Genomic DNA, 14,167 nt, shown 5'->3' on the forward strand with positions numbered 1-14,167 from the left:
CGGTGCCAGCTCCCCGGGGCGCCCGAGGGCCGGCACTTGTTGCCGGCTTCCTCTGTGCATCTCCTCCGAGAGAGGAGTTTCTTCTTCTTTACCTTTTAATGACGCCTTTTTCTGCCGTGAGACACGAATGGATTCCCTGGCTGCGATAGTTTGGGGCGATGTTAAAGAGAGTAACTTTTCTTTGTGCTGCCCGGTTTCCTTGCGGCTCCAGGAGAAGGAGCTTTTCTCCTGTGCTCATGGAAAGGGCAGAGCCAGTGCTCACAAGGACAGAGCAGCTCTGTGAGGGACCTGCCGCGAGCAGGGCAGCAGGGACAGTGCTGGGGCAGTGAATTTGATGCCGGGATGGTGAATTCCCTCCGTGCCCTTGGCCAAGGCATTTACTCTCTTGATGCTGAGCTTTTCGCTTCTTGTATTCTGGGGACAGCTGACTGGCACTGTCTTGTCTCAAAGGGTGAAGCTCGGGTGATGATGGAAGGACACAGTCCTTCAGACAGGTGCAAAATTAGAAGTTCTCATCAGCCTCATGACTTCCTCTTCTATTTGATAAAGCTCATTAAATGGCTTTCGCTTGACAACTGCATAACTAATTTGCCCTCATGTGATTTTTATCTTTTTTAACCCTCTCACTTCACATTATTCCAAGACTTGCTGAGTTGTTTGATTCAGGGAGCATTGCTGATGAGGCTCTGTACCCTCTGGCTTATACAAGGGCATGCTTTTTTCTGGTGTTTTTTGGGAGAGACAGAGCTTCTTTAGGGATATGTGACTTTGCTTCTTCTCTGGCTGTCCATCTGCTTCTCCTAATTGCAGGAATAGCACTCCTATTTTTTGTGGTGTATAAAAACAAGGACTACCAAAGCTACACAAGTGCAGGCAGCTTTGTGGTCAGTTTAGTACTTTCCTCAAATGCATTGCCACAGACAAAAATGTGTTAATAAACCTCTTTGTTATTTGCTCTTCATCCCATTCCATAATGTCAGGTGAGGGGGGAGGGAATGTCTGAAATGACATAATGATTTTGTTTAGACATTTTAGAGAGCAATGGTCAGCTCATATGTACTCTTTTGAAGGGCGAAGGGAGACAAATAATACTGTGGCATATTTTAAAGATGCAGTAATTTTAGAACATGTATAATAATACAAACTACCATTAATTTATGTAAATCATCTCCATCTCGTGGGCATTAGTCAGGTGTTGGTGTGACAGAGGAAGCTTTCCCCTCACATGTTAATGCATAACCAACTGTCTTTCAGGAACTCTTATGTTAAGTATTAATCCAGTGATTAACCCCAGCATCCCTGTTGGTAACTGCCTTTTTGTCTTTTGACCTTAATTATAGGATTGCAATTTTAGTTTTGCAACTGAATTTCCGTTATGGCCCAACTCCTGAACACCGTTGGCTAAAGTGGGGCTGTGGCCCCAGTCTGGGTAATTCTTCAGGAAGAAAAAGGCAATTACAGTAGGCTGGGTGGGAAGGGCTTGGCTTTACAAGCCTGATGGGTTAGAAACTGGAACTCTAAATTCCAGTGAGCTCACAGCTGATCTCTGCTTCCACCAAAGCTCTCCCCTGGGGCATCTAAAGGACCGAGGTGTGTGTGGCTGTCCCTCCCCAGCATGAGCCTGGTGAGCTGTGGGAGTGGGGAGAGAGCTTGTCCCTCACTGAATGCCTCAGTTAACTCTAATACAGATCAGTGTGTGTGAGGGGAAGAGACAGGGACTGATGAGAATGCTGCCTGTTTTCTTTGGGGGGAACAAAAAGCTGACTTGCAGCTCGCTGACATTTCTAGAGTCACGTTGCACTGGCCAGCCAGGCAGCACCAGTGGTTCTTTTGGAGAGGCAGGACAAGGGTATCGAATGTGTTGCCCCCATCTGGGTCCCCCAGCCTTGCCCTCCATGTGAAAGGAGCTCTTTGAGTGCAGGAGCAGAGTGAGTCAGTGTGGCCCTGCAGGGGGATATAATGGCAGCTTTGTCAGAGCCTCTCCAGGCCTTGGTGCCCTGCAAACACCCTGCTGCAGCCCCTCACCTGAGCACTGCTTTGTCAGAGCCTCTCCAGGCCTTGGTGCCCTGCAAACACTCTGCTGCAGCCCCTCACCTGAGCACTGCCAGCTCCCTGCCCCTTCAGCGCACTCAGGTCACTGCTGGGGACAGCAGCCTGGGCCCTGCTGCTGTGCTGCCTCCAGATCCCCCTCCCAGGCCATGGGAAGGAGTGAGCCAGCAGCCCCTGCAGCCCCTCTGGGGTTCGTTTGTGATGTTTTGGTTCATCATGCAGTTGTTTGGTTCACAACATGCAGTTGTGTTTTTGCCAGACACACAGACACAAGTGAAGAAGAAAACTGTGTTTGTTAGATCTCTGGCGAGTTCTGACATGCTTTAGAGGGTTTAGAATAAGAGTAAATGAGGTGCTTGCTCTCTTACTTTTCCCCTCTGTGACCCACTTTTTGCAGATGAAGTTAGGAAGCCCACTAGGGCACGCCTTGGTGTAGAATAAAAATTTCCACTTTGTTGTTCTTTATAGTAAAATAATTTTCTCCTAAAATAAATTTTGTTCCCCTTTGGCTGCCAGATTTGATCTCTAAATGAGATCAATTAAGTGAATGTTTTCCTATATTTATTATCAGCTTTTTGACTAACACACAGCCAACCACCTCTGCTGAGAAACTTTAGTTTTAAAAAGGTCCTCTAAATTTTGCTTTCTTAAAAAAAAAAGGGAGGGGAAGTAACTGCCTGATCATTTTTTGGCAAAATCAGTGTGTGCCCTGGTTTAAGTTAGGGAGTGTTTTAGAAGAGAAATTATTTCCTGCCTGTATTGCTAGTGAGCATATTGTCACCAAATTCTTTTTTATGTACCCCAAAACACTGATGCCTGCCAAAAATCTTTTGAAAATTTCTGGAAAAATCTAGTAATCTTCTCATGGCTGGTTTGCTAATCCTGGTAAACTGGTTGTGCAATCCTGTGTGAGCAAATGAGCTGGTTTTCATGCATGTGGGACTCTACCCAGACTTTGGTGCTGATCTGTGTGAGCCCATCAAGATCCAGGCTGTGTTATCTGAATGGTACTCCCTTGTGACCTCACTTTGGACTCTATTCCTGGGATTTTCTTTACATTTCTGTGTCTTCAAATCAAATCATAAATAATAAACCTAGAAGCTTTAATGTGAGATGTTCTTCAATGTGAGATGTTCTCTGAGGTGTAGTGATCAATGGGGCCTCTTTACCTACAGCCATGCTGACAGGATGTGGAATATATTTAGCCAGTGATACAGAATTAATAACTGTATATTTCATCAGCTGCTCCTTTTGCAGGTCTCAAAGACCTGAAAGGTTTTAGCAGAAGAGATTAACATTGATGGTTTTTTACATGTGGGAAAGTGAAGGCAGAGAGACTTTAAGCAGGTGCCAGGAACAGAGCCCGAATTCTGCTCCGGGTATTAAACCCTGTGATTCCTGCTGGAATAGACATTCTCTGTGAAAAACAGGCTCAAAATCTTTATCTAAAGACACCTCCTGCATTTGGAGGGTGGAGTTTTTGAGGATGGAAGTGATGACCAGATGATTTTGCCTTGTGTTTCCAAGCTGTCGCCACGCTGCCATCGCGAAGTACTTCGGTGACGCCACCCCACCTTGCAACAAGTGCTGTGACTTCTGCAGGAACCCAGGGGCAGTGAAAAGGCAACTGGAGGAGCTGGAACGCTGCAGCAACAGCTGGAGCAAAACCTCCATCAGGCCCACAGGATCCTCCTGGGATAGCTACGACCCAGAGCTCTACGAGGGCGGGAGGAGAGGCCTCAAAGGCTTCAGCAGGTCTGTACCTTACACTCATCTCACAGGAGCCATCAGAGAAAAGAGCATCCACCAGCTGCAGGCCCAGACACTCCTATTTTCAGCACATGTTTCTGTGTGGATGGTATTCTCCTGTAACTTTCTGGCAGCAGCAGCTGGAATTTCATTTTCCACACACTTTGGCAGCCGCGTTCTCATTCGTGTTCCAGAGAACCAAAAGCTGTTTTGACAGAGCTAAGAATTGCCCTGCACAATGTAGTTGGCTCAAGATACTAGCCTGAAATTTTTGAAAGCAGCAAGTGGGCTCAGCCTGTTCATAGTCACAAGGTTCAGAAATGTTTAAACTTGAGACCAAGATGATATGGTCCGGAGTTCATTCCTGATTTAACACAACTGTCTGTGAGCCAGCAGGCCAGGGCCACTGACAGGACTTAGTCACCACAGAGGATGTTAGGAAGTGCCAGTGTCAGATTCTTCTGCAGATTGCTGCATTTTCCTGTCAGGCTGACAGCAAAAGGAAGATGTGCAGTGGAAAACATGATGAATTCTGTAAAATGCTTGGCAGTGTGGAGGTGACAAGTTCTCTTTCTCCTTGTTCTCTGGCAGAGTTGCAGTGATTGTCCAGCTGTGTCAGGATGAAGTTTCTCTGCTGGCACTGCCCATGAAGCTGTGCCAGGATACAGAGTGCTGTAGGCTGGCCAGGCCCTCTGCTTTACCTTAAAAAGCTTGAGATTGGTACCTTTGTTCTTTGGCCAAGTCCAACTCAGTCAGAGGAAACCAGGACTGGTGACCTAAGCCTGTGTTTGGTCTCAGGACCTGAGAAGCCACAGCCAATGCTATTGTACAGATCAGTGCTTGCCACTTGGCTGACTGAACCTTTCCATGATCTGATTGTAGTTTTGCCTTGGAAGTTGTAATAGTTAGCAGCTCCAAAGCTCAGATTTGTGATACCTGTAAGTGGGAGGCAGTGAACTCCTGGGCTACATCTGGTGAGCATCAGCTGCTGCGTTTCAGTGTAGCAGAGATGGAGATTTCATTTATTGCAGCAGCCTGTGAACAAGTGAGGCTGAGGAATGGATGTTGTGCCTTTCTGCCATCTCTGCTCCCAGGGCAGGAGGCACTGACAGTTGGGGTACACGACAGGAGGCAGTGACTCCTGAACCCCCTGGGAGCATCTGGCAGAGCTGCTGAAATGGAGCCCTCCATTCTCAGGGCACTGGTTACAAGCTCTTAGTTCAAGGCACTGCCTCCTACTTTATGGGGTTCACAAATGCTGTGCATTTTTGGAGCACACTCACTGCTGTCCTGCTTGGGCAGTGGCAGAGAAACTCCAGGTGCAGACATGCTCAGAGAGGACGTGGGATGCATCACTGGGGTGGCTTCCCAGACTTGTCCCCCAGTTCATGCTGCAGCTACAGTTCCTCTTGCTTTCCTGCCTCATCCAGGTATGATGAAGAGGGCAGTGGGAATTGGGATGAAGACAACGAGGAGCGTCGGAAGCGGGAGTGGGACAACTTCTACAAGAAACAGATGAGCCTGCGCAAAGTGAGTTGGGGTCAGTTTGTGAGGGGTGCTCAGAGGGTTTGCTGTGAGCTTGTCTGACAGCCATAAAGGCCTCCTGGCACTGATCACAGTAAATTATTTCATCTTGGTGTTGCTTGTTGTCCTTCACTTCTTGTACCTCTGCTTTTGTTGTGTTCTCCACATTCTGGGCCAGTCCCATAATAGGAAGAAATGCAGCTTATTCATGTGCTGGTTTCTCTGCAGTGCTAAGAAAGAGGAGCCTGTTGGTTTTAATGCCCATGGTATTAGTAAAAACAGATTTTCCCATTCAGCTTCTCTTAAATATTCCTCTAGCAGAGGTGAACTTTTGGCTTTGATTCTCATTCTTTGTCCTCTTGGCCCTGTTTTGGCATGTATTCAATGCCTTTATAACTTCAGCTTTAATTTTCCCTGGAGCACGGATATAAAACATGTCTTTTGTGCTTCTAGATCTGCATGTGTGTAGTAGGAATGGAAATGTTTGACTAATCTTTGTTTTCTTCCAGGGCAAAGAACCAGAAAAGGAAGATTTTGTTCCTCCAAGTAAATATCTCTTTGATTTATAATGGGTTTTCTTTGAGAGAAGAAAGTCTTATATTTTGCAGCTGCATGCAATTTGTACAGCATCACCACTGGAGGTACCAGTCCCTAGGCAAAGAGGTCAAGCTTTTGGCTGTGAAAACTTGGCTGGAGGAGATGGACCACAGCTTAGCTTTGGTCAGGGTGAAGATACGGAATGCATCTTTCTGAACAACATTTCCAAATAAGCAAGAGAGAAAGAAAACTATCTAACCTGATTTTGTAGTGTTGGCTGTTTCTGCAGTGGTTATGCAGCAATAATAATAATAATAGTAATAATAATGCTAGAAGGAAACTGCTGGAAACCTTTGCTGTTTGTAACTGTGGTGCTTGGGGCCCTGTCTGGCACTGTTACAAAAGAACACTTGATAAGTCAGGTTATTCTATCCAGCCTGATTTTCTTTTGTTGATATTGTGAGGAGGAGAAAAGATTTGAGTTTCCTAAGAGCCTTAAAGAAAGGTTTTCTGAGGTGGGAAGATTCTGGAAAGCTGTTAGGCCTAAACTCTAAAGTAGATGTTCTCAATCAGAGAAAACATTCTCACTTTGGTGTCTGCCTGCTCTTTTGGAGTGTGCAGCTTCTCCAGGTAGAAAGGGTGACCTCAGTGTTCCTTGGGGTGGCAATGCAGGGAGGAGAAAGCCAGGCAGTCCTGGACCTGCACCTCCCTGTGGCAGCTGAGATGTTCTCCATCCGGCCAGCCCTGCCATGGCTCCTTTCCCAAATTTCTCTCCTGTGGCAGGTGCAGACTGTCCCCTGAAGGAGGCTGCCAGCAGGAGGATCTCCAAGCTCACTGTGAAGGTGAGTGATGTTGCAAAGAGCAGCAAGGCTTCTGCCTGGCCTGTCCTTGCTCCTGCAGGGGTGCCAGTCCAAGGGGCAGTGAGACATCTGTAGAGCATGTCTGAGCATCCCATGTTTCCTAGGGCCGGGAACACTGCCTGAAAATGCTGGAAGAAGCTTTGAGCAACAACCAAAAGACTCCAGCAGCAGAAGGAAAATGGTATGAGATGAGGAAACAGGGATGCATACTGAGTCCCTTAACACAGGTGTTGTAATGTGTATTAATTGTGCTCAGGGAAGAGCAGGCCCTTTGTTAACACAATTAATACACAGGGAATGCTTTTTTTAAGTTTTAAAAATGATTTTATCCAAGGATGTCATTTCACTGAAGCATCTTTCTGGCTGTGATGTTGAAGATCAGACCTGAGGATTCGTGGCTGATCCCTGGTGTCAGCTTGATCCAAGGAGTGGCAGTTCTTCCCTAACCCACAAGATGGGGATAGTGTACTTCTCAAACGGAGAAGTGGGCAAGAATCTTGATGCAAAAACATTTTCATCACCCTTTCCATGCTCCATCAACTCACCACTGCATGCCTTAGGACTTAACTGGAAGTTGTCACTTATTCTTGTACCAGAGGGAGTGGATTTTGTACTTTCTGGGAGATACTTCAGCATTAGTGTTCCCCTTGCAGATATAGCAGTGTGTTTTGCCAGGAATCACCCCAGCCTGTGTTTCAGGTCAGACCCTGGTGCCTGTGCAGTGGAAATGGAATATGAAGCTTTCCGGAGCAGCAAAATGGCAAATTCCTACAAGGCAGCTGTGCTAAAGAAGGTAGGGACAAACTTCTCCATCTGCTGCTCCCTGCAGCCTGGGAGCTCCAGGGCAAATAGGGCAGAGTTTGTGTGGGAAAGGTGAAGAACAAGCTGTGTTTTGCCCTGGGTATCTTACAAATCTTTCTTCATGATTTTGTTACCAGGAGGGCCCAGAATCACCTCGGGTTCACATCTTTGTTGGCTTTACAGACTCTGAAAAACTACACAGCAGTGCAAGCTTATCCAGATATGTTGTAACAATACAGGGATTTGGGAATTCCTCAGGCTGCTGCTGTCACTGGAGAAGCCTTGGTTTAATTTATCTGATTGCCATCATTCTCAATGAAGATGTTTCTGTTCTTGAGGCAGGTTCCTCTCCAGGGCAGATACTTGTTTTGTTACTATGACTTTTACTATGTACTAAGGCAGGAATACATAAAGATTTCTGGCCATTAGAGAATATTTCTGTTCTCTTTTCAGGTGGCAGAAATCAATAAAGCCTCCAAACAAGGGGAATTGTTCTCAGTCTTTGGGTCTGGAACAGGTGGTAACAGCAATTTGGAGACAAAATCTGATTCTTTATCAGAAGGGGAGTTTGTCCTTGCATCCCAGGTTCCCTCGGTGAGTACTGCTGGGATAGACAGGAGGGAATGCTCCTGTGTTTTTTTTCTGTCTGCCTTTTTATAAATTTGAGTCCTTTCTGTGGCCACAACTGCATATTTCTATTGTAATTGCTTTTTCCTGTCTGTCACATTGTTATTAGTGAATATAATCTGTGTGCAGGCCACAGCTTAAATAAATTCTTTCTCATCTTGCTCTATCCGAGGATGCTGCCTTGTTTTCTTACTGCTGGCCTAGGACTTCCACCTAATCCATTTCCCTCATGTCTCTGTTGATGGGGTGGTGATCAGTCAGATTTAGAGCCTCTCCCAGCTTACAGCTGCCCACACTGGTGTATTGTGTGCAGAAACTCAGGTGCTTTCATGGTGCTGCACTCAGGGATCTCACATCCAAAATTTCTTATTCTTCCTGTCTCCCCAGTTCAAACCCAAGCGTGTGGGAGCAGGATTCCCAAAGAAATCTGGCTTGTTCCAGACAGCTTCAGAACTGCTGAAGATCCAGGAGGAGAGTGATGCAAAGCCTGTCAAAAATGACTGTCCAAGTGGGCAAGACAACAGCAGCAACAGTCTGGACCTGGACACCAGGAACTCTGTTCTCCAGAGGGAAGAAACTGCAACCAAAGCAGTGGATGAGAGTGCAGGGGTAGAAATACACCCAGAAAAGAAGGGGCAGCAACCCAGTCCAGACACAAAAAGTGCCCTTGGGGAGAGCCCTGCTAAGAAGCCCAAACGTAGCAAGAAGCAGCAAATGCTTGCAGAAGCAGCTAAAAAGGAATCACAGGATATTTCCAAATTCTTCTCCCTCCCCAAAGCTGGCTGTAGAGCCCAAAGCTGCAGCACAGCAAAGGGAGATGGCTGTTCTGCAGGCACACTACCTCAGGTTTCTTCTCAAAGTGTGTGTCAAGAGAAACCAACACCTCAGGAAAATAAAGATGGCTCTGGAGACCTGACTGGGCAGTTCCAGGAGGAGAATAAAGAACTGAGAGAAACAGAAGTAATACTGACTGAGAGAGGAGAGAATTCTAAGACCCAGCAGGCTGCTGAATGTGAATTCCTTGAGGAAGAAATGGATGTGAAGTCCAGGTAAAATCTTCACTTCTCTGCTCCCTGAGTTGTCCAGAGCCCCACCAGCCTTGTCCTGGAAACCTGTCTGAGGTCTCTGGGTGAGTGAGGGAGACTCTTGCTTTTCCATGCAGTCTCAGGGCCACTGACACTGCATGCAGAGATATTTTCACTGTGGAATGATTACAACTGGCCTTCTCTCCACTCTTCCCACTAGTGTTGGTGAAATTGTTGCAGAAACTGAGCTGCCTGTTGTGGGAGAAGGGGACAGTGGGAAGCGGCCAGGATCAGATGAGGTAAGACTTCAATGAATGCTGATTTCCTCTCTTTCTTCTGCTCATCTTGTGCCAAATTTCTCTCTGGGAGTGACACTGCTGCTCTGAGAGTGTCATTTACCTGGGGAAGGCCCAGCTGCAGTTGCAGCAGAAAGCAGAGCCCCAGTTGTGTTGCATTCCTGGTGTTTCCCTGCTGCCCTCTGGGCTGTGCCAGCACCTTGGGCTTTGTTCCCTCCTCTGTGCAACTCGTGACTGTGCCCTTACTGGTGACTTGCCTGGAATTAGTGTCCCCACCCCCTGAGATCTGTCACTAACTATAATTAGGGAGCTGCTTTCTCAAGGCAAGGGCACAACCACAGGCCAGAGACACACAGGACCATTGGGAAGTGACCCCTGCTCAGTGCCTGCCTTGCCATTAATTTTCTGCTTCTGCATTTGGCAGCTGAGACTGCCTGACAGCTGCCTCTGCAACCCTGCACTCTCTCTTTCAAACTGAGCAGGAGTGGGGCTCTCCTGATGTGGCTGATTCTTCCTGAGGGGTGTATTCTGTTCTCAGCAGACATCCTGAGAAATCTTTTCCAGTCAGTTTTCCTCTGTAGGATCAGGTCTAGCAATTAGCTGCCCCAGCATGAGCACAGGGTAGTTCTAAATGTGATATTCTTTAGAGAGTTTTTTTTGTAGTGTCTGCACAGCAGGTGAAAAAGAGTTACAGAGATTCCTACTGGGTATTCACTGGAGGCAGAGGCTGCAGGATGCTGCAAAGATTTGTGTTCTTGGAAGATGGTGGCTGTTTGGTAGGCAGTGCTGCCACAGGAATTGGTGGGTTTGGTTTTCTGTCCCCTCTCCAGGATATGGAAAGTCCTGCAAAAAAGAGGCTCCGGACAGTGGCAATATCTTCAATTCTGACCCAGCCAGAGGGCAAAAGTGTTGGTCCAACAAAGAAGAAGGTGACTTTTGACTCAAACTTAGCACAGTGTGATAAAGAAGGAAGCAGCAGGACCATACAGCCAGTGACCAAAGGCATGTCCCTCAAAGAGACTGCAGACATCGTTGTCAAGTATTTGACCCCGTTCTACAAGGGGGGCAAATTTGCTTCCAAGGTAGAGTACAGCTCAAGGCCCACTTTAGCAGGAGAATTCATCTCTCTAGGGATCTGGGGCTCTGAGAAGGGGGAGATGATGTGGATCACACCTTTTATTTATGTGCTGTTTAAGTAAGTGACTCCATGTGCAGCAACTGCCCTCTCCCACAAACGAGTTGGTGTCTGTTGGTTCCACACTTCCTTGTGGTTGTTCATATTTTCACATTAAACCCTGGCACGTTTTTAACTCCCACTTGTGAAGCAGGAGCAGCTCAGGTTCAGTGCTGGTGTTTCCCTGCTGTGCCCTGCAAGGCAGGATGTGCCTGGCCTTCTCCAGCCCTGCAGGGCCAGTTCTGTGTGTTCAGTGTAGGAGTGCCAGTCTGTGCTAAGGGCAAGACAAACATGGGAACAGACTGCTGAGGTAACTGTGTCTGCTTTCTGCTCTTCCCCAATGCTGCAGGATCTCTTCAAGGGCTTTGCCAGGCACCTCTCTCACTTACTGACCCAGGAGCAGAGCCCTGCCCGCAAGACAGGTGTGTCTGGGGTTATTGCAGTGCCACGTTGCTTCATGGCTTTAGAGGGGCAGATGTCTTAAATATTAACTCAAAAGATGGTGTTTCCTCTCTTGCAGTGAAGGAGGAAGCACAGAGGCTCATCAAGGAGTTTTTCAAAACAAGGCTCAGGTGTGAGAGTGAGGCAGACTGGGAGGAGCTGCAGAGCTTGGAGAGCTGATCCCTGCTGCTTGTTGGCTCTTCCTTCCTGCAGCAGCACCACCAGGGGATGTGGAAGAACTCAGCCATGGAGGGTCTCATGAGACTGCAGAAATGAGATTTATTTTTCTTTTCTCCAGTGCATTTTGCTCACTTGTGTCCTTAGTGACACACATTCAAGGGAGCCAGTTTTTGTGAACTCATGGTGAGTTTTCCCAGTATAAGTGGGGTGCTGAAACCCTCCAGGACCAAGAGGTGTGAAGTTGTACCTGCTGGCTTTGTTAGGGGCTGCTGCCTTGGATGTTCTGCACTGTCTCCAACCTCGACTACCTGCAGCAGTCTGGGCAGGGCTCAGACTTTCCAGCTGGGACTCTGCTTTGGGATGGCACCTTGCCTTCTAAATGGCTTCTCCCCTTGTTCCCCCTCTCCCTGTTTCTTACTTCAGTGTCACCAATATGCTACAAGTTCTCATGCTTTGCTCAGGGCTGCCAGTGACAAACTCAATGTTTGAGTTCCTGGATGGAATATTTTTGTTTGAAGGGCAGGGGAGGAGCATTTTGTAATTACCATGGAGGCAGTGCTTGCTTTCTAAAGAGGAGAAATTCAGATTCTTTTTCTTTTAATGTGAACTTCTTTGATTTTGTCCAGTTCTGTCTGCCCTTTAATTTAAGTGGTGATACTCTTTCAGTATTAACCCCTGCAACACTTCCAGCCTTTGCTTGTAGTCCCTAAAGCCATATTTGCTCCCTGTGCCTCACCACAAGTCTGCAGTGCAGGGAGCAGTGCTGCTGTTACAGCTGGGTAGGTCTCTGCTGTGACCCTCAAACTGACACTGTGGTACCTCTGCTGCTATGTTCATATGGGACCTGAACCTGATTCCCTGGTACAATCCTTCCTGTTGGGTTTTTGTGGGGTTCTGCCTCTGTTCCATACCTACAGGGGCTGGTGGTTCCAGTGCTGCCAGAGCAGCCTCAGAGGCTGCCCAGGGGTTTGGGTCACTGCACTCCACAGATTATTTTTTTAAATGCCCTGAAGGGTATATGCAGGACTGACAATAAAGCAATGTTACAACTGCTGTGGATTGTTCCTGGAAGCTTTTTCTTCCCACTCAGTCACACAGACTGCTCAGAGGTACATTAAGCAGCACTCAAAGAGAAGCCAGGGAAGATGCTGTAGTTCCCACTGGCTTCAGCTCACCAGCAAAAGTCTAATTGTGCATCAGGGCTTGCACTGAGCACCCTCAGATTTATCCCCCTTTCTTACCAACAGTGAAAACATTTTCCTCAAGCTTTGCCCATTACCTGCAGTTAAGTTTTCCCAGGTTAGATGTAACATCTAGCATATCATACCTTCAGAACATCTCTGTGATTATTTTATTGCAATTTCCTAAAGAGCAGTTACTCCTCAGGTCATTAGGAGAGCTGTGGCAATAAAAATAAATTAAATATTTTTGTACAACCCAAAAGACTTCAGTATAATACAAGTTCTGTTTGAAGATGCTTCCCCCACGGGCACAGAGCCATCATTGAAGTCTGACAGCTGCATGGCCATGACTGACTTCTTTATAGTAGAGGGAAGCATATGCATATAATTATGTCAGTGAGAAATTAATTAACAATAAACTTCCTTACCATTGCAGCTCAATCTGTACCCTAGCATATGTGATAATTGTATGATTAACACTGATCTGCTTTTCAATTAGGATGCTTTGTACAAATTGCTTCACAAATCCTGCTAGAGGATCTCTGCATATCAATTCAGAGACAAATCTGGCTCCTGGAAAGCACCAGCAGCCCCTGCAGGCATTGCACAGCTCAGCTGGGCATTGGGATACACAAATCTCTGGCAAGCACCAGGCTTTGCTCATGATAATTAATTCAAAACAGAAAGGAGGAGTTGCACAGTGCAAAGCTCGAAGGCAAGTGCTTGCTTTGGGTCAGCTGCTCTTTGCTGGAAGGGGCTGTGGTGTGGAGAGGCCCTTGGGGTTTGTTTAGCCACAGCTTGGATTGTTCCAAGGAAGTGCTTGAGGGCTGAGTGGCAGGTCACGAGGGTTACGGTCACTCCATCGACAACGCTGTGGTGGCATCCTTAGAAAGCAGCTGGCTGAGGTCATGGGGGTCTCCTGGAAGAGTTCTCTCCCAAAAACAGGTCAGGGAGCACTGACCAAGTTCAGAGAAAGGGAAACAGTGCTGTTTTCCTTGGCCATTCTCCTCCTTTGAGGCTCTAGGAGTGCAGCTCTGTTTTATCCAGGATGACAACAATCGTGTGGTACAGTTCTTTGGCCTGTCAAAACACAAACCAGCATCAATCACTCTTTGCCCCAGAAAGAGCTGCTTTCCCTAATTAAATAATATCCCCATAAATCACTTCCCATAATTAAATATCAGCCATGTGCTGGGACCAAGCTGCACTTCAGACTCTGGAAATGCAATGTCCCCTGTAGGAATGTGTTTTCTGTTGACAGAGTGACAAAACTATCCTTGTCCCCTTAAAGAGGAAGGAAGCCCAGAAGTTTCTCTCCTCAACTGGGTAAAAAGACATCTCATAGTCTTAGGAGACTTCACCTCAAACTTAAGGATGACCAAAAAGTTCTGCCTGGGCAATTTACTAGAAAAAGCAGAGAACAGAAAAACTAATGGCTTTTGTGAGGTGTTTCACCAGGAGCAAGATTCCCCCTCCTCCTCTGGGACACGAGAGGAGCAGCAGCACCAGCCCTGAGCAGAGGCTCAGCTGGGCAGGTTGGGAGGTGCCAGGGGGAGGCTGCAGGCCCACGCTGATCTCACCTGAGCCAGTTCCAGCCACAGGGCCCTGGGGCTGTCGGGGGAGCCGTAGTGGAGCTCCAGGCCGGGAGGGCCCCCGTCGGAGAGGGGCCTCAGCGTGCGCATCCTCTGCAGCTCCTTCAGGGCAACCACGCGGGACACGGCCT

The 14,167-nt window shown here is 47.4% G+C and overlaps 2 protein-coding genes across 4 annotated transcripts in view; one reads left to right on the forward strand and one right to left on the reverse strand.

Moving 5' to 3' along the window:
• RECQL5 (RecQ like helicase 5) overlaps nt 1–12,829 on the forward strand; it is a 38,562-nt gene extending 25,733 nt beyond the window's left edge. For 2 of the 3 annotated variants that reach the window (XM_058038622.1, XM_058038623.1), the window contains exons 9-20: nt 3,577–3,804; nt 5,229–5,328; nt 5,832–5,868; nt 6,643–6,701; nt 6,824–6,900; nt 7,419–7,512; nt 7,974–8,114; nt 8,535–9,196; nt 9,393–9,471; nt 10,299–10,550; nt 10,992–11,064; nt 11,142–12,829. In XM_058038622.1, coding sequence (XP_057894605.1) covers nt 3,577–3,804; nt 5,229–5,328; nt 5,832–5,868; nt 6,643–6,701; nt 6,824–6,900; nt 7,419–7,512; nt 7,974–8,114; nt 8,535–9,196; nt 9,393–9,471; nt 10,299–10,550; nt 10,992–11,064; nt 11,142–11,263 — 1,924 coding nt within the window. In that variant the 3' untranslated portion in view covers nt 11,264–12,829. The remainder of the gene's footprint in view (nt 1–3,576; nt 3,805–5,228; nt 5,329–5,831; nt 5,869–6,642; nt 6,702–6,823; nt 6,901–7,418; nt 7,513–7,973; nt 8,115–8,534; nt 9,197–9,392; nt 9,472–10,298; nt 10,551–10,991; nt 11,065–11,141) is intronic. The other variant, XM_058038624.1, reaches the window with a different exon arrangement.
• A 635-nt stretch (nt 12,830–13,464) lies between these two features.
• Nucleotides 13,465–14,167, reverse strand: part of MYO15B (myosin XVB) — a 46,386-nt gene continuing 45,683 nt past the window's right edge. The window contains exons 63-64 of the mRNA XM_058039094.1: nt 14,025–14,165; nt 13,465–13,524 (exon numbers count right to left, since the gene is read on the reverse strand). Of these exons, the coding sequence (XP_057895077.1) occupies nt 13,465–13,524; nt 14,025–14,165 (201 nt within the window). The remainder of the gene's footprint in view (nt 13,525–14,024; nt 14,166–14,167) is intronic.

Source organism: Melospiza georgiana, chromosome 21 (assembly GCF_028018845.1).
Source record: "Melospiza georgiana isolate bMelGeo1 chromosome 21, bMelGeo1.pri, whole genome shotgun sequence".
Classification (NCBI taxonomy): Eukaryota; Metazoa; Chordata; class Aves; order Passeriformes; family Passerellidae; genus Melospiza; species Melospiza georgiana.